Here is a 19,044-nt window from a genome sequence, read left to right as displayed (position 1 = left end):
CAGTATGCAGGGCTAGTTATTAGCAAGGCAATGGGAAGAGAATATGCCACTGTTTACAACCTCTGGTGCAGTGCTCCCTAGAGTTCAGGCATATCCATTACACCAATATTCAGGAATCAGTACATTGCCTTGGATTGGGGATGTGCAAGTGAAGTGGAATCTAGTGTAGACAACATATTTCAGCTGCCATTTTGCAGCTGCAGCTGCAGCCCAGTTAGGTTGTTTCCTTTCCCTAAAGACTTTTCAAGAGCTGAAAGATTTGGGATGTTGGAAGAACATCTACAACCTTTTAAAAGTCCACATCCCACCTTGCTTTATAATTCAGCAGTAATGTGTGTTCTTTTGAAGCATAGAAGAAGATCTCAAGATCTTACCATTTCTCAAGAACTCACTCATGAATGGCAGGGAATAAGGAAATAAATATATTTAAAAATCAGCAAGATATACAAGCTTAGTCTTGATGGACATTCTTCTTGTTACCTGGCACTTCTGTGTTTCCCAGAAAAAGGAACTGTGTACTGGTTGGAGTAATACTGTTCCCGTGGTACTGTTTAGATCTAGGCAGTTTGATTTTTCACTTTAGAAAAATGAGCAAGTTCAGGTTTATTTATTTTTAAACAATATGTTGTAATGGATTGTAAAAGCAAGCTGTTTGTGCTAATTGGAGTCTTTATCCCATGACTTGTTGGGGGTGTTGTGGCTTTTTTTGTTTAGCATCCTTAAAAGAATGGGTTACTGAGTCAATTAATTGCATTCTGTGCTTCTGGGTGCAATAAAAAAGCTTCAGCCAGACAGTTGCTCTCTCTACCATTCTTTACCTCTACAGAAATGCAATAGTTTCTTTTAAAAGCAATATTTCTACTGAATAGCAGAATAATGATTCCTTTTAAAATGTTGTTTGATTCCCTGGTTTGTCATGCAATCTTTAAAGCTGGACAGTGGTGCTTCCTAGTTTGGTACAATAACTTATTTTAGAAAAATAATGTATTTATTAGGGAAAACACTGTGTCAGGATTGCATACTGAGAATTTTTCTTTCTGTGGAATTTCTTGAAGTTAACTAGATCCCAATAAGCACATTCTCTAACTGAAAGCATTTTTGCAGGCTCAAGGGAGAATCTATGGAAAACTTAAAGAAGAAAATTTCTTTGGACCTAAAGAAGAAGTGAAACTTGAGGCTCATATAAAAGTGCCATCCTATGCTGCTGGTAGAGTTATTGGTAAAGGAGGCAAAACAGTAAGTAGCTGAAATAAAACTTTTAATGTTGCTCAGTTACGTTTCTTACTTCAGTGTACACATACACATATAGATATACATAAGGCTTAAACTTTTGGCTAACTAGTAGCTAATCTTTTGACGTTACATTAAAGCAGGAGCTATTTCCTTTGCTGTACTTGTTAGGCTTTCCTTTCTTCTAGTGTGGATTCAAAAGAAGCCAATCTCAGAATGATTTCTTTTATCTAAAAAAAGACGAGGAAAAAAAGAAATAAATAGTTTAACGAAAATTGATAGCCCCAGTCAGATCTGCAGGGCTTTTATTAGTAGAAATGTAGTTCTTCCATTTAGAATGAACATGTTCCCACTCAAGACCTGCTTTTGTGATCCTTGGCTTATGTGCCAGATTTTGCTGTCCAAAACTGAGTGAAAACATAATTTCTAAAGAAGTGGTAGGAAATTAAGACATGTTCAGACCTCAGTAGTACAAAAACCCCTGTGTCTACTTTTGTTTCAGTTTAATTGATGGTGTTTCTTAGGCTCGGTTTATTGTATAAAATAATGTCACGGAGATTTTTCAATCCTGAAAAGGTGCTGGTGCTCTGGTATTTTCATATGGTTATTAGTCAGGAGCTAGATAATATTTGCAAAGAAATGGTTCAGTCTTGTGTGTCCATCCTTGAGTACAATGAGGTCTTTAGGTTCAGTGTCAGAAGGCAATGTGGCCTCTGCCATTACTTGCAGTGGTAAGAGGTTTAAGGACAAACACATCTGAGAAGCTGTTCATCTAAAACATTTTTAATAAAATAAGGCTGTGCATTTTTAAAATAAAATGAGTGTAAATGGGACAAAGGCTTTAACCTTACCTGTACTGAACACTATAGAAGCCAATAAGCTACTGAAAATAATTTGAACAAATAGAACTTCTCATTGTTCTGTCTGAAGTTCTCCATCTTGTGGAGGTTTTCCGAGGCAAAGCATATAAATACTTAGGCATTTTTCTTCTTCCCTACATTATATGAGTTTTCTGACCTTACATTTTTAAACTCAACTGTAAACACTGTGGCATCTATTTGCTTTTTTTAAGTCATGTATTTAACACCTTCTGTGTGTTGTATTTAGTCTTTGAAACACTTCTACAAATCCAGAGAACTTGGTGCTAATTTATGTTAAGAGACACAAGAGGCTCATCTTGCAGAATGCGCACTGCTGCATAAAGATGCTTTGTGTTAGTGAGGGGTGTTTTTTAAGTGTAACTTAAGAGGAAGATGTTTCTGTGGGCAATATCTTTGAGGCTTGATTGTTGTGAAATATTTGTTAGTTTAAGACTTTCTGACTTCTAGTCTCTATTTATAGGTAAATGAGCTTCAAAACTTGACAAGTGCAGAAGTTGTAGTCCCTCGTGACCAGACACCTGATGAAAATGATCAGGTGGTTGTGAAAATAACTGGTCACTTCTATGCATGCCAGGTAGGAGGACTGAAATGATCTTCTCTATTAGCTTGATGTTTCCATGTTCTTTCTTTTATTACCATGTGCAGGAACCAAGGGGTGGAAGATTTTTACTTGGGATACAGAAAGCACTGCTTGCCAGGCTCCTCTGCTTGTCTTGCTGCAATAAACTTTACTCGTGCCTGTGAGAGATTTATAATACTGCATGGTTACATATGTAAAACAATCTCTTTAAATTCTTCTGTCAATATATGTTGGCTCTGGCACTGCTAAAACTTTCAAAGCAAAAGAAAACCCAAGTTGTGATTGGACTGAAATTCAGAAGGAATTAAGACACAGGCGATATCATGGTATTTGGCAAGAACTACCCCCAGATATGCAATTTGTCTACGTTGCCCAATCTGTTGATTTAATATCATAAAGAAAAGGATCACAAGATTCCTTCCCTCACTTAAGTCTTAACTCAGAATAATTCCTTTTGATATTTTGCTACAGGTGACTTGTAGCTCAGAAAGGAGATGGGATGGGAGGGGGCTGGGAAATCATGTAAGTCTGACCTTCTGGATTCCCTGGTGTATAAAAAAATTGTACACTATTAAAACAGTGGTTCTTATAAAGCATTAGTATCTCCAGAGGAGTAAAATGAAGGTAGCCTGTAGATTCAGTCTTAACATGGGTAGTCATCTTCCTATGCTCATGCTTTCTATGTTACAGATGTGAAAATTGACCATGGCAGGTAGTTGTGGTAGGTGGAAAAAGAAGAAAAATTAAATTTTAAGTTGTACATCAGGACTAACCCACGTGTATTTTAACTAACAAGTAATCATTGGTCATTCCATATTTTCTTAATCCCAGTAGCATCTATTGTTGGTTGTAAACAGCAGTCACTGCAGCATGGCATCATGATGGGCTGTTTTTTCTTCTTTGTGTCCTTCAGCTTGCTCAGAGAAAAATTCAGGAAATACTGGCTCAGGTAAGAAGGCAGCAGCAACAGCAAAAAACATTGCAAAGCGGACAGCCTCAGCCAAGACGAAAATAAAGGTTTAGGAAATGGCCCATCAGAGACAGATGCCAGACCAAAGACAGACTGTGCGACAGAGAGACGGGTGGTGAGCACCTGTTGAAGTTATGCAGAAGATCCACCAAGCCAATCACCTGTTCGAGGACCAGGCAACCGTTGAACACTGTCTCTGAGAATGTATTCTTTAGGCTCTCTCAAACTTTTGAAACCCAGCTTTAAAATAAGGACCCCTTCACTTCCCTTTTGTTCTATTCTCACAATTTAACATAAACTCGTTAGTCTTTTTTATTGTTCTTATTATTCCCCAACAATTTTAGAACTTGGTTTAATGAAGCTTTCTCTTCTGAGTTCACTGGTTAAAAAAAAAAAGAAAAGAAAAAAACAACAAAAAAAAAGAAAAGGCATTGCTCTTATAGGTCCAGTTGTAAAAGAAGAAACACATTTGGAGGGTGGGATTGTGGGTGGGCTTGGGTTAGAGCAAGGGTATTGACAAGAGTTTAAGTGTTAGTCCCAATGTTGAAACAAGTGGCATTTTTTAAAAATAATTTGGTTGCATTTTTACATAACACTGCCATGAATAACCTAAGGGAAGTGTTGAATGGTGTTGGCCAGGGCATAAAAAGATAAATATGCATTTTACTAAACTACCTCAGGCATTTAGTACCTCAATGAGAAATTGTTCCTTTTTTGCTTTTTTTTTTTTGGTATTTTGTATACTTTATAAAGCTAATAGTTCTTGAGCATTTTATTTTTTTAAAAAAAATTAAAATTTGATCAGCCACCAGCCAGGAGTACTACAGACTTATCGGGGAAAAATATAGTAGAGCACTTCTAGCTGCTGGCTGATGGGAGTAAGGTGGGTAAAAAAAACACAGCCTCAGATTTCCTGAGGGCTTCAACACCATCATTTGTTTAAAAAAAAAATTCAGTGAATGTTCAAAAGATAGTGAATGATGCCAACATTCTGATAGCAGCAATGCCGTTTAGTTTTCTTTTAAGATGGGATGAAAAAGTTTGTGACGGTACTTTTTTGGGAACAGGACAAGGAAGTGATGGCAAGAGGCTGGGGTTGGGGGAAAAATTTAGAAGGCTGCAAGAGGCTGAATTTTTTTTTTTGTGCTACTTGATTGAATGCATGAACCCTTTGTGCCTTTGACCATCACTACCTAATAATGCTACATTTAACCATTTGCAGCCCATTTGGACTTTGCCATTTTGTTCAAAGAGCAAGCTTCATCTTCAGTTTGATAGAACACTTGATCTGCTAGAGCATATTTGAGGCCAGGATGGTCTCTGCTGTCTGCAGATCACATCATACTGCTTTCAGTTACCACGATGGGGGAAGGTCAAACAGTGTTTGATCACATTGAAAGATAATGAAAGGCTAAGTTTACATATCCAGCCGCTGTTATGGGCCACACTAAGCCACTTTGAAGGTTTTAAAAATGATTACAAGAAAACAAAACAACAACCTCTCTAGCCTGGCTTATAATAGATGCAGCAGGATTTATGCACGTTCTGCAACCAACCATTAGAGAAGAACAAAAAATGTCAAAAGGCAGGGATAACAGGAAAGTTACCAAATTTTTTAATTTCCAAATGTAATTTGAATGATGATTGTGGTAATATTGACACATTCAAGTTTCTACAATAAACTTCAGTCTACCTCAGTTTAAGAAAAAAAAAATGTGGCAACACATGGTGCATAAAGACTGCTGTGTGTGTGTGTGTGCGCGTGCGCGCCTGTGTGTGTGTGGTCGACAGAGCCATGCTATTACCTCTGAACCTTTTTTGTGATGTTTTTTTGTGCATGAGATGATCAGAATCACCATGCTGCACTGATTTGAGGGGCACAGCGAGCAAAAAACATTTGTTTCATCATTTTGTTATCTACCTCTTAGGTTCATGTTGAGATAGAGGCATTACTACATAGACTAGATAATTTTCCCAAAGATCATTGTTGTACAGATTAGATAATTTTGAAAATGGTCTGAAGTGTTTTTCCTGCATCTCTTCTTTACTAATTGGTTTAAAAACCACAAACTTATGTTGTAGTTTTAGCAAAGAAAAATGAGTTTCTTTTCCTTTTTTGACAGTGACCTTCATCTAGCCTTTAGGATAATTTTTTTTCTTACAATGAATTTAAAATTACTGAAGTATGAAAAGTACATAGCATTTTAAATTTTGTTGAGGCTTAAGTCAGTCTGACGTTCCTTTCTTAACATTTGAGAAGGATTTGACTTCATTATTTTCCATAAAAAATTACTTTACAGATAGGCGCTGCATTTACATCTGCTGATTTAAATACTGTCATCTCTCTTAAATTTCTAGACTTAATATGGTAATTCATGTTTTTCTTTTCAATTGAGACTTGGTAATTTGGAGTATTTGGGAATAGCTAGAAAGTAAATGCTGTAAATGATTTCAATATCCACAAAGTATGGATCATTTTTCATCTGTAATGTGCCCCCCAATGCAGCTCTACTTGCCAGATGCCTCTGAATGGAATAAAGAGTTTAACTCCTATCATCAGATAAAGTTGTGTGGTGTTTTTTTAAATTAATGAGGCATATGGACAGACTGTTCTAAATATTTACGGTGCTTTGATCAAGTTGTTTTCTGTCCACAATAACAACTGGATAAGGATGAATTGTCACCTACAGGTATTCCATAGCTGCTAGGACAGCCACGTTACAATGTTTGCACTTCCCAACACAAGCAGTGACTTCTGTGGCTTATAATTCTTCTTCTCCCTCCCATCTAACAATGCCATACAGTCTGTAGTAGAACCTATAGTTCAGGGTTTGTCTTGCACAGCTCTCTTAGGCTGATCTGCTGCGGAACAGATGTGAACTCAACAGTCCTGCCCCAGGGCAAATGTGAAGGAATCTTTACCAGGTTTGAAGTGAGATCTGAAATGCATTAATTTTTTTGTTTGTTTGTTTTGGCAGTTTTTTACCCAGTCTTTACTGTGGTGGTTTTGGTGTGATGAAGCTGTGTAATGAACATGGCCCTAGAAGGTTGGATAGGCAGAACCAGTCACACTAGCAAGCCAATGTGCTGGCAACCTGTATCTCACTCCAGCCATGACACCCCAAACACACACCACTTGCCTGTGAGGTGGTACGGCAATACATTTAGATCCTTGTTAACATTATTTGGAATAGAAATGAGACTAGATGTTTAACTGAACGTTTCAGAGTGAGATGGAGGGGTTGGGGAATGAAGGAACATCATGAATTACACAATTCTGTATCTTTCTGAAGAGAAGTGGAAAACTCAACTTGTTTTCCAAACTCTTGCAGCCTCTTACTTGTCTTCACAGCTCATTTCCTGGGTCCAACCAGCAGAAAGAGGGAATTGAAGAAATTATGTCTGAAGAAGACGCTGTGTATTGTATTTCACAGGGCGCACCCTAAGCTCATTTTCCCATGCTGATATCAAGCTATCTTCTCAGAACCAGCATCCTGCCATTTGAGCAACATATAAAGTTAGGCCTTGCTCTGTACCGTGGGTGCAATTGTGACAGCTCAACTCCTGACTTTTTTAAGCATTTGCTTAATCATGACATTTTTATTTGCTTCTAACCTCCCAGAGCTTTTATTCCTAAGCTGCAATTTCCAAGGCATGCGCTCTTTGTAATACTTTCCATTAAATGAAGCATGTGTGCTGTGCAAGACAGCCTGGGCTTGATATGGCATTAGGGTGTAGGATTTTTAAACAAACATGAAAAATTGTGGAGATAGCACTCAAGCTGGGCTGTAACAGATGTTAGCTCAACTGACGGACACAAACAGTGCTTGAAAATGAAGTTACTCAAATGCAGTGCAGGAAATCAGTGAAATGACGACAAAAGTTCCACTTCAATGGTTTCTCCTGTTCATTCATCATCAAGGGATCCTGCACAGAGCCAAACCTGCATGTACCTCTGTAGAGGAGGACTGAAGATGAATCTGTAGGCTCATTGCACAAGCTGCTCAATTATTTTTATTTTACACAGAAATCACCCGACCCATTGAACTAATTCTCCAAAAGTTTTCTTTCCAAAAGCGGTTTAATGTTGCACACTACTGATCATCCAGACTGTCTTGGTTAATTTGTAAGTCCCCAGCTTTTAACAGTATCAGGCCAGAGTCTCACCAAGGCAAGCAAGTAACCTGTCTGAGGCATTGCAGTAGCTCAGCAAATATTGTCAATGCATCTGTTAAATGGGTAAGGACAAAGTTCTTTTCCTGGGCTGGTAGTTCTGATTGTTTAATAGCAACCAGTGGATGTTCCATAGAACTCCTTTTTACATTATGCTTTAGCAGTAAAGTCAGTTACACTTTTTTATTTTACTGGGTTTTTTGTCTCCTTCATTAATTTTTTTTTGTCTTGTCTTACAGACTATTACCCCTTTTCACCTCTAAGAGTCCTAACCTGTTCCCATGGAAGCTGTTCCCTATCTCTTAATGTTCTTTTCTGGGTGCTCCTTTTGCTACTGTGCTCTTGGAGACAGGATACTCTGTGTGGTTCTGGTTACTAAATGTGGGTTCATATAATGGTTTAATGTTTGCTAAACCTGCCTCTATCCATCTAGTATTACTGATCCTCAGCAGCAGTAAAAGGCAAATTGTTTCAAGGAATGAGTCACTTACTCCTACACATCTCTCCTAGGAGGAAATGCCTGATTTAGAACCCATCAGGCTGTAAGACAGCCAAGGTTATCTTTCCCCCATGTGATTACTTTTGAAAAGTTATCATGAAGCATTTTGGAAGTCCTTCTCTGCACTCAGACTTAACACTAATATGTTTGTTTTGTGGGCAAAGATGTTTTATCTGTATAGTTTAACTATATTTTATAAATGCTCTTTGCTTAACTGCAGAACTATCTGCTGCCTTGTATCAAAGAGCAGGTGAACTTGGGGGCAGTCATTCCTGAAAGAGGCTAGGGGGAGCAAGAAAATGATGTGAAATAGACAGAGAAGTTTTTTGTTTGTTTGTTTTTTTAAATTAAATACACACACACATCCTCCTAAACAACACAGCTATAAGCACAATGACCAGGCTCACTTTGAGCATTATAAAGAGCAGCTGCTGTGCAGTGCAGTGCTTGACGTAATTTGTGGTGCTATGGAGTGAAAAAGGTGATTACCCTCAGAACCTCCTGTTTCTGCTTCCAGATGCATAGCAATGCAAATTTCTCCAGAAGGAAGAGATCCCAATCCAGTGATGAAAACTCTGTCCTGTAGTGGAGTGTATTACATAGAGAAGTTTACCACCTTGAAGCTCTTCTTAACTGGTTAGAAAAGCATGCAGCAGTCAGATTAACAACCTGTGTGATAACTTTTGAGAGTGCCCAACATCTGCAGTATGTAATGCTCAGTGACCAAGGGCTTCCTATGGAACTACTTTTGCCCACTTCGAAGAGCTGAAGGTTTATACTGCCAGAGTGTGTCTCAGTGACCCTTTTCAGAAAGTAGGTGAGAGAAAAGCTAGAGGAGGAGCCAACTGCACATGCAGACTGAGCTGAATGTTTTAACTGAAGACAACTAATTGAAGCACTTCAGTTTGGGTTTTTTATTATTAAAAACAGATTGGCCTTGGCTGAAAAACTGACTTACTGTTCTGTTAACTCAAAGCACATTTATTTGTCACTGCTGCTCTTGGCTTTTATGTTCTCAGTAACACCAGTCTGTTTTCTGTCCCCCTTCAACTCAGACCATGACTTGCTTTATTGTGACCAGAAGCAAACAGCTTAACACAAGAAGCGTCATCTCAACTGTTCTATTTCAGTTTTTCCTTGCAGCACTCAAATCTGTTTTGCACTGCCACTACAAGCAAGTCTTTCAATGATACTAAAAAAACAATTACTTCAGAGGATGACCATGAGTTTCAGGGTAAGTAGCTTGAGCAGCTGTCTTTGGCCCACTCTTCTCATTGCATATTCCACTGCGACAGTAGCTCCCCCAGGAAGCTCTGATAGGATTGCCTCTTTGATATTTTATGGTTGGACTTCATCTTAAAGGTCTTTTCCAACCTCGATGATTCTATGATTCTGATCACTTTTTTAGTTTGTTTAGAACTTTGCTTAGGCACATCCAATAAACACACTGTTTTGTACTGATAACTGTACTGACTGCTCAGTCAGTTCCCAAGCCTCTCTCTGATCTGTGAAGGCACACTCATTCTCTTTCCACACTTAAGTAGCTGCTTAAGTTCTTGTCTCAAGATGATCACTGCTGTTAGCAGTCAGTCCAAATATAAAGTCTTCTGGCAGGGACTGCGGAGTCATCTGTGTTAACTGGTCATCGTAGGAACCGAGAGTCCACAGCTTCTCCAATTCATAAACCTCTCGTGCCTCTGGCAGCATGAAATGCACCACAATGTTACCTGTGCAGAACAGAAATTCGCAATAAATTAATGTGAACTGTAAAGCACTACTACACCTTCAGCTGTATAAAGAGTTCAAGTCTTCCACCCCCATTCTGGCTCAATATAACAGGTCAGCTGATAGAGGTATCTTCTTAAATTGCTGCGTCCAGTTTTCAAACAGTATTAGGAATTGGTCAGTCCTTCAAAGACTCCGAGACTACAGTCACAAAAATGAGGCACAATACTTCACAATAAGACACTATCACAAGACTCCAGACCACAGAAGTTACGACTTCTGTGGGACAGAACAAAATAAGTCAAAAGGAATTTTACTTAAAAGAGTCCCGCAAGGTGACAGATGGATTTTCAGCTTTCTTTTATTACCAACAACATCCAGCTATAGCCAAGTAATTTTTCTTAGTTGTGTTGTTCACACTTCTCAGGTGGTTTTTATAACGAAATAGGTCCAAACTTGGATAAGTTTTTCTTAGAAAAAAGTGCATTAGACGAACACTGGAATAAACATTCTCTACTGTTGTTTGCACAGAATGGAAATATCTATGTCCTTAAATTTCAATTGGTTTTCAGTTATTACAGTCAAGTATTATGATAGTTAAGTAACCAAGGCTGCAGTGTTCCTCACTCATCTATCCTCTCTTTTAGGCCAAAACACCAAGTTAGAGGGTGATATTCTAGAATTAGCAGTGAAGGAGAAATGCTTTTTGAATGCAGTCTTTTATATTTGTGTAGAGTTTCACACTTAAAGAATAAAGAATTACACTCAATTTCTTAGGACTGATGTTTTACCCCATGTCATGGTATGATCTAGACAGTGAAAAAGTCCATTTAATAGTTCACTACTAAGGCACCCACTTAACCAAAGAGCAGTTATAGAAACCTGAGAAAATTGACAAAAGTAGCTTTTTTATTCCCCACTACTGTTATCTTTAATTTATTAAAATGTGTTTGAGCCACTAAAGAGTAGTTACTGCTTTCTTTCTCAGTGCCAAAGATCTTTAATGAACAATCATTTAATATCTCAATGAGTTCAAGCAACAACTGGAATTCCAAAACAGGAAAGTATTGTGACTTCTCCATAGCAACCGGCGGTCACGGTGAGATGCTTCTGTCAACAAAGAGCTCATGCAGAACTTTGTACTTGTCAGATTCACAAATATTTACCAAAATCAATGCACAGCCAGTCATCTGTCTCTTTTCCTTCAATCTGAGTATGAGGATCACTTTCTTCTTTGAGATGCTTGTACTAAAAAAAAAAGTAATGGCAGGAAATTAAGTACTTTGCATTTATTTAAAAGCACTCAAACTTAACAGAGAAGCTAGATTTTGCTGAGTTGCTTTAAAGCTTAAATGGGTTAGATTACTTCATGTTGGTTCTGGGGTCTGCACAAACAAAAAGAATATACACTTGCAGTACTGGAAAATAAGTAGAGATATCTCAATGGGATTTAGTATCAAACCTGGAACCTAATGCTCTGAATTCCCATACAGTTATCTATGAATTTTGTAGTTTATCCATATTTATTGAGATGAATATTGAATATAACTGCTCAGTGTTACAGTAGTCTTTCACTTACTGGGTCCCTAGAACTGCCACTACCACCAAGTTTTATTTCCTTTCCAATATCTTTCATTGGTGTTTTACACTCGCTAGTTAAGGATGCAGAAATGGAAGCTTATCCTCTTCTCAGAGGGGAGTGAGGTGAAAAAGTTTCACCTCCTGCCATGAGGAAGGCATTCAAGCAAGCCTCCTGTCTCTGGAGTGCAGACACTCACCACTCACTGCAAGCTAGGGAAAAACATGACAGGCACACACGTTTCCAAGCTATGAACTGCTGTGGGAGAGGCGAGGGGGAAGCTCAAAACACACACTCAGCTAGGGAAAGTGGGTAGTTCCCTTTGCAACACAGGGTGGCTTTTGTAAATGCCAGCTTGAGAGGCTTAGTTCTCCCCACCCAGTACATGAAGAACCCAAGCACCCACCAGAGATGAGGAAATTTGACAACTAGAAGCTTAAGCATGGTCACTTTTGGATCTGCCCATAACCTACTTGTTTCTCTACAAGAAGCATCAATAGAAAGGGCTCTAACAGTCCTTTCTGCCATGGAGGCAAAACACAAAATAACATATACTAGCATAGCTGGCTAAGAAATGAGTCCCACTTCACTGGGAATGCAATTATCACCAGATGCAACTGTTCCTGGTTGTTCCACACAATGCTGGCTGCCAGATAATGACCCTTTTGAAAATCAGCAGGAAAACTTTTAAAATCTACTAGTTCTGAGTTACTTTCAAAATGTAACTCAGAACAACTACTACCTTCCTATCTTTAAGATGGCTTGTGAGATATCTTCAAAAGCAGGTAATTGTCAAAGACTCTCTGAAAGTAGGCTTAAAATGCTAAAAACCCTGTGTGCACTGCCATCAGCTATCATCAGCCTGCAAAGGCTGATCTCTGCTACAAGTTTCCAAGCCCCGTCTTTAGAGGCTGTGTAAGATGACCAGATTATAATAAAGCCAAGTGTTAGCTTCTTCCTCTAACATGAAACAAGATGGGAATGGGTAAGCAATAGTTGGGACTTCACCATTTACAAGCTACTGGAAGCAAAGCAGGAAGATCTCATGCTACACCTGAGCACTTCTGTGTTTTATTGTGACTAAATCATGCACTGACATAAGCTTTTAGGTATGGTAATGATAAAGCTCGCCAGCTGCCTGGCAGTACTCCTGAGCACCTACTCTCCTTTACATCTTAAGCTTCAGCTTATTTTTGCCTAGAAAACTTTCAATGTGAGACAAGCTCAGCCACTCCCACGTACTTGGTCAGGCTTCCTGGTTTTTCAGGAGGCCCAGGAGGGACACCTTCTCTCCCCAGAGGCTCTGCCTTTACAAAATCGCTGCTTTTACAGCCACCAGAGGGTGCAGCTATGAAGCACAGCCATGTTTTTGCAGGGTGGGCAGTACTCACTGATATTGCCTGGTCTGGAGGAGATGGAAAGCTGTTGATTTAAGTTGCTGCAAGTTATGCAAACAACAGAATATATATTAAGCACTTAGATTTAGTACATTCAAATCACATTAATGCAACTTCCAGCTTAAGGCAAAAATTTGGTTTGTAAAGATGCATCAATTCCTGCAAAGAACAAAAGAAACTCCCCTAACCTGTTCAGAAATACACTGAAAAGCAAAACCGTTTCTCCCTCTTTCCTCCCCACCTCAAGTCTCACAGCTGAAACCAATGGGACTGGAAGGAAGAATGTAAAACCAAGAGCCAAAGGAAAAATGGGGTCAGGAAGGGAAAGAAAGTGGGTGAAGAGAAGGCTGAGTCCAGACAGCTGACTGAGATAGGGACTGGTTATACTCCTCACACTGTGCTTTTTAAAGTCAGATGGTTCTTTTCTGGCCATGAAGTTTCCCCGTCCCTGAGTCTGGTCCTCATCCCTAAGCTCTACTTGTATTTTTATTGACTTCTATTTCTATACTGAAAAGCTCACATTCCACCAAAGCCAAACAGCACAGGATTTCTATGCAAGGATGGCTACAACTGCGCTTCCTTTCCTCCTCTTCATGCACAGCAGGGTGAATATTAAATAGCAGTTTGCTTTACTAAGCCCAGGAGGGGATCCTGTGCCTCTCAGGATGCCACCTTCCCCCCAGCCTTACAATATACCTGAGAATCTGGAAATTTTAGGGATTAGGGTTTGAGAACAGTCAGAGTAAGTATTATGAATGACTGGGAACAGCTATGACGCTTGCTGGACAAAGATAAAAGTGGACACAGGTCATCATCACCATTTCACACCACTCCTGTCCTAGCCACCAAACTCTGCTGATGTCATCACTGTTCTACATCCAGTGAGGTCTGTTTTTAAAACATATTACCTACATTTTGTGTAGTGCTGCTAAAGCGAAAAAGCACAGTTAGTTGCTAGATGTATTCAGGACTAAATGATATAATGTAATCAGGTTCATCTTACCTGGTACAACCTTATACATGCAAACCTGAGGAAATTCCTTTCACGACATTTAAAACCATTCCCCAAAACTCAGAGAGAGCAGCAAGAACTGTCTTACCATTTTCAGCATGTAATGTGCCATTGCATGGAGATGCCGTGTTGAAGATCCACTCACAATTATAAAATAATCACAGTATTTTATTTCTGGAGGTGGCTGGATGACACAGATGTCTTTAGCATTTTCTTGCCTCAGCAGTGCTACAACAAAGTCAATGTTGAACTTTTGAAGAACAGTATCTAGAGGAAACGGAAAAAATAACACAGTGGCGATTTATCTTTTTAATTGCAAAAATTAACCATTTAAGAAGCCATAAAATAGCAATTAACTGAATTACAGCCTAAGCTAGTCACTCATTATGAAGTTTGGTTTGATACTGACAATGCAACATGATCTGCAGATTTTTCAAAAACATCTTTAAAATCATCAAAGCTGAGAACTAAGCAGTGTTCTGGTAAACAACACTTTACCACTACATATAAGTTACCTAAATGAAACTTTGATGTTTGCTTACTTATTTCTTGTTGTTAGCATCTATAAGTCAATGATATCATCAGACACTTGTCAATTAAGATGAATGAAACCTAAGTACTTCAACAGACATTATTAAAACAACAGACAAAACTGAAAATATTTCAAAACAAAGCTTTTCAACAGACCTGTGATAATACATGGCGATGAAATTATTCTAGAGCCTTAAGCAGGTGAAATCAATATACTGAAAATGGAACTGACATGATGTAGTGTGAAGATATTTTTTATCTGCACATGGAGTAAAACCACTTTTTCTCTTTTTCCCTAGCCTGCTCTGCTGCAGAGGATTATAATATAATAGGACAATGCTTTAGTCCTTCAACAGTTTAAGCAAGCCAGCTTAGAAACCATCAAATCTGTGCAACTACCTTGTGTTCACACCAAGACATCAGTTTATTTATAATTTGTCCTAATTAGGGAGATGCAATTTGTGTGCATACTTAAGACATAATTTGAGTCTGTAAGCAATGCAAGTCTACCACTATAAAGTGAACGTTAGTGCAGACAGAGCATCAGCACAGAGCCAAACTTCATATTTTCCAATATAAAGAAAAAACCAAACACAAGAACAACAGCTACAATTATATGCATGAACGGGGATTTGAAATTGGATCAGATTTCTGTAAATGGAAGCCTTTGAGCTCAGAGACTCATGCACTCTTTCAACTTTTTGCTGTGGTCACACATGCAGAAAATTAGCGATGGCCACAGCCCCTCCAGACGCAGTGGTTACAAAAGTTAAATATTTGCCTGGTAGCCACATGTGAAGTTTCCAGTGCCTCCTTAGAGAGCGAATGGCCCAAACAACCCCGGGCACGGTCTGCCACGCTGATCGGCATGGCCAGATCCAGGCTGGAGAAGGTTTGCAGAACAGCTGCAGGGACACACCAGCTCTGTGCACACGAGGCTCGTACCCGTAACCAGCCACCCCTAACTGCTTCCCAATCTGTTGCGTAACAGGGAGACTGCCAGGGCACATCCCAAAAACACCTCCAGATCGGCACCACCGCCCCCTCAGAAGTTCCTGTATGCAGGAACACAGGCTCCTTCCGCACTAGTCCCGAATCCTCATTTTCCCGCAGGACAAGGGAGTCGATGCTGGCCCAGCGCCGATGCCGTGACTCCGAGGCCCGCGGTCGCAGCCGAGGTGAGGCCGATCCCACCGCACTGGGCACCGCAAGGGTCCTCCCGCAGCTGCAGAAGCGATTCCACGCGCTCCGAGCAGCCCCTTCTTCCCGAGGCGTCACATTTCGCTCAGGGTCAGCCCCGCAGCGCGGCTCCCGCGGCTGGGCCCTACCTGCCGCCTGGCGCCGCTCCGCTGTCGCCTCCAGCGCCCCGGCTCCGGCTCCCGCCGCCGCGCAGCCCCCGCGGGGACCCGGCGGGGCCCGGGGTGGCGGTGGCACCGCCCGCGGGGTGCCCCCGGCCGCGGCCCCGAGCGGCCGCAGCAGCCGCCGCGCCCCCGACACCGCCCGCCACATGCCGGCCTTGCGCCCCGCCCCCTCTCGCCGTAGCGCACAGCGATTGGTCAGCGGCGAGGCCGCCCTCTCGCCTCATTGGCGCAGCCGGCCGTCGCTCGGGCAGTGGCGGCGGGCGCGCGCGCAGCGCCTGCCTGGAGGTGGCGGCGCTGCCGACCGTGTCCCCGAACCGGAGTGTCCCCGAACCGCCCCCGGGGTGTCCCCGAACCGGGATGTCCCCGAACCGCCCCCGGGGTGTCCCCGAACCGGGGTGTCCCCGAACCGCCGCCCGGGTGTCCTCCGGCGCCAACGGGGCGGTGGCCCTGGGGCCTTGCGGCTCCGCTCGTCGGAGCGGCACCTCTCCGAGGAGCGGGCGCTCGGCCCGTCATGGAATCATGGAATGGTTTGGGTTGGAAGGGGACCTTGAAGATCATCTACTTCCAACCCCCCTGCCATGGGCAGGGACAACTAGACCAGGTTGCTCAGAGCCCCATCCAACCTGGCCCCACCTCCGGGGTGGGGCACCCACAACTTCCTGGGCAACCCGTTCCAGTGCCTCACCACCCTCACAGTAAAGAATTTTTTCTTGATATCTCTTCTAAACCTACTCTTTTTCAATTTGAACCCATTCCCCCTTGTCCTGTCACTACATGCTCTTGTAAATAGTCTTGCCCCATTTTTCCTGTAGGCTTCCTTCAGATACTGGAAGGCCACAATTAGGTCACCTTGAAGCCTTCTCTTTTCCTGGCTGAACAATCCCAATTCTCTCAGTGTTTCCTCATTGGAGAGGTGCTCCATCTCTCTGATAAACTTACTGGCCGTCCTCTGGACTCAATCCAACAGGTTGATGCCCTTCCTGTGCTGAGGACCCCAGGGCTGGGTGCAGCACTCCAGGTGGGGTCTCACCAGAGCAGAGCAGAGGGGCAGAATCCCCTCCCTCAACCTGTTGGTCATACTGCTTGTGATGCAGCCCAGTCATGTTTGGTGCCTGCTGGACCCAGCCCCGGGGCTCCCCTGGCCCCCTGCCAGAGTCCCAGGATGGGAGTGCGGGTGTGCAGACAAGGAACATCGGGGCTGACAGTGGCTCATCCTCACCTTCCCTGTCCCCGCCTTGTGCTCCTCGTCTATGTTCTGTGAGGAGTGTCTGACCTTCAAGGTGGTAAAAGGGGAAGGGACCTTTCTTTTTCAGATTTCCGTGTGTGTGTGTGTGTGCGCGTTATGTTTTCCTGCACTGCATGAAACCCATATTTGGATTTTGAAATTTTCAGACCTCTCAACATCTTCGTCACTCATTTTTTTTTCTCCCTGAATTTGGACATGTGACAAGGTTCCTGTGGCTCACTGCCTCCTTGAAGCCCTGGATCATGCAACAAGAAACTGTGGCTGGATATCTGTTTTACAGCACACACTGCTGGTTGCTCTTCAACCTTTTGGTCTCCATTGTCCTCTCTGCCACGTGCAGCTGATCAGTTGGGTTTTCAGCTGCACCTGGCCTACGGGATTCTGGAGCCAGAAAATAGATCCAGGTTCCCTTAGGGATACATCCTGAAGGTAGCTGTTTGTTTGGTACCATGGCTTGGGAATATGGGCCGGGGGATGGTTGAACAAGCATAAATTTTAAAGGATCATACAGTATGCTGAGTTGGAAGGAACCCATCAGGATCATTAAGTCCAACTCGTGGCCCTGTGTGGGACACCCCAAGAATCACACCATGTGCCTGAGAGTCCAGGCACTTCTTGAACTCAGACAGGCTTGGTGCTGTGACCACTTCCCTGGGGAGACTGTTTCAGTGCTCAACCACCCTCTGAGTGAAAAACTTTCTCCTGATATCCAACCTAAACCTCCTCCAACTCAGCTTCATGCCATTTCCTCAAGTCCTGTCACTGGTCATGAGAATGAAGAGATTGGTACATGTCCTGCTGCTTCCCCTCATGATGATGTTGAAGACTGCAATGAGGTCTCCCTTCAGCCTCCTCCAGGCTGAACAAACCAAGTGACCAATCAACTCAAGGATGATTTGATGTATCTAGATTTGAGAGGGAAAGTCATTCCTGCACTTTAACCAGCTCTACGCTGTGCTAGGTTGTTGGGCATCTGTAAAAGGACAGGTACAAAATTTGGGCACTGCCATATAAACTGAAATCACATATCCCAGCTCAGGCCTTGTGCCCCCTTTTAAAGTCAGTTGCTTTGGCTAAAAAGCTGCAGCAGGTTTGAAACTTGATTTTTCTTGGGAAAGTGTGTTTTACATTTGTGTAATTCCCACACAGTGTTAATGGGCACAGGGTAGTAGTCTCACTGTGTTTGGTTTGCTATGGAGAATGTTGTCAAGGACTAAAAAACTATGACCTAGGTAGGCATGTCTGAGCATTTATATTTAATGTGGGTGAAACTTGTTTCCGTGCACCTCCTTCCCGTGGAGATGCTGGCATTTACAGGTATGGTAAAATGAAAGAATTGCCATTCAGAATGTTTTTCCCTCTCTCACTGAGTGTAACGGTAAAACAATGGTATCATGGTTTAAAGGACATAATCATGGTTGGTGCCAGACTCTTTTCAGTGGTGCCCAGCGACAGGATGAGGAGCTGTAGCCATAAACTACAACACATAAAATTTCACCTCAACATTAGGAAGAATGTCTTTATGTTGAGCATGGCAGAGCACTGGAACAGCTGCCCAGGGAGGTTGTGGAGTCTCCCTCTCTGGAGACATTCAAAACCCGCTTGGACACATTCCTGTGCAACTTGCTGTAGGTGACCCTGCCTTGGCAGTGGGATTGGACTAGATAATCTCCAGAGGTTCCTTCCAACCCTAACAAGTCTGTGATTCTGTGAGAATTATACAGACTTGTAGTGATAAAAACTTTATCTTTAAAGAAAATTTGACTATGCTGTATGAGGCTGGAGGTGATCAGTTGTACTAATGAGCCACAGTGGCTAGATGTCTCTTGCAAACTTTTGTTTGATTCTTCTACAATTCCT

At 41.9% G+C, this 19,044-nt stretch overlaps 2 protein-coding genes across 3 annotated transcripts in view; one reads left to right on the top strand and one right to left on the bottom strand.

Moving 5' to 3' along the window:
• IGF2BP3 (insulin like growth factor 2 mRNA binding protein 3) overlaps positions 1 to 6,220 on the top strand; it is a 113,986-nt gene extending 107,766 nt beyond the window's left edge. For both annotated transcript variants that reach the window (XM_027684796.1, XM_027684795.1), the window contains 3 exons: positions 1,105 to 1,236; positions 2,572 to 2,685; positions 3,605 to 6,220. In XM_027684796.1, the coding sequence (XP_027540597.1) occupies positions 1,105 to 1,236; positions 2,572 to 2,685; positions 3,605 to 3,706 (348 nt within the window). In that variant the 3' untranslated portion in view covers positions 3,707 to 6,220. The remainder of the gene's footprint in view (positions 1 to 1,104; positions 1,237 to 2,571; positions 2,686 to 3,604) is intronic.
• Positions 6,221 to 7,657: 1,437 nt separating this feature from the next.
• MALSU1 (mitochondrial assembly of ribosomal large subunit 1) lies at positions 7,658 to 16,086 on the bottom strand. Its single transcript, XM_027684736.1, has 4 exons — positions 15,906 to 16,086; positions 14,135 to 14,313; positions 11,225 to 11,306; positions 7,658 to 10,060 (listed from the first exon to the last, which is right to left on the bottom strand). Exons 1-4 carry the CDS (start codon positions 16,084 to 16,086, stop codon positions 9,882 to 9,884), a joined length of 621 nt encoding a protein of 206 aa, XP_027540537.1. The 3' UTR covers positions 7,658 to 9,881.
• Between the last annotated feature and the right edge of the window lie 2,958 nt (positions 16,087 to 19,044).

This window comes from Neopelma chrysocephalum, unplaced genomic scaffold, assembly GCF_003984885.1.
Source record: "Neopelma chrysocephalum unplaced genomic scaffold, ASM398488v2 Primary Assembly neopelma1_67, whole genome shotgun sequence".
NCBI classification, from domain to species: domain Eukaryota; kingdom Metazoa; phylum Chordata; class Aves; order Passeriformes; family Pipridae; genus Neopelma; species Neopelma chrysocephalum.
The sequence above is the reverse complement of the archived record's forward strand: the minus strand, read 5'-3'. Positions and strand labels throughout refer to the sequence as shown.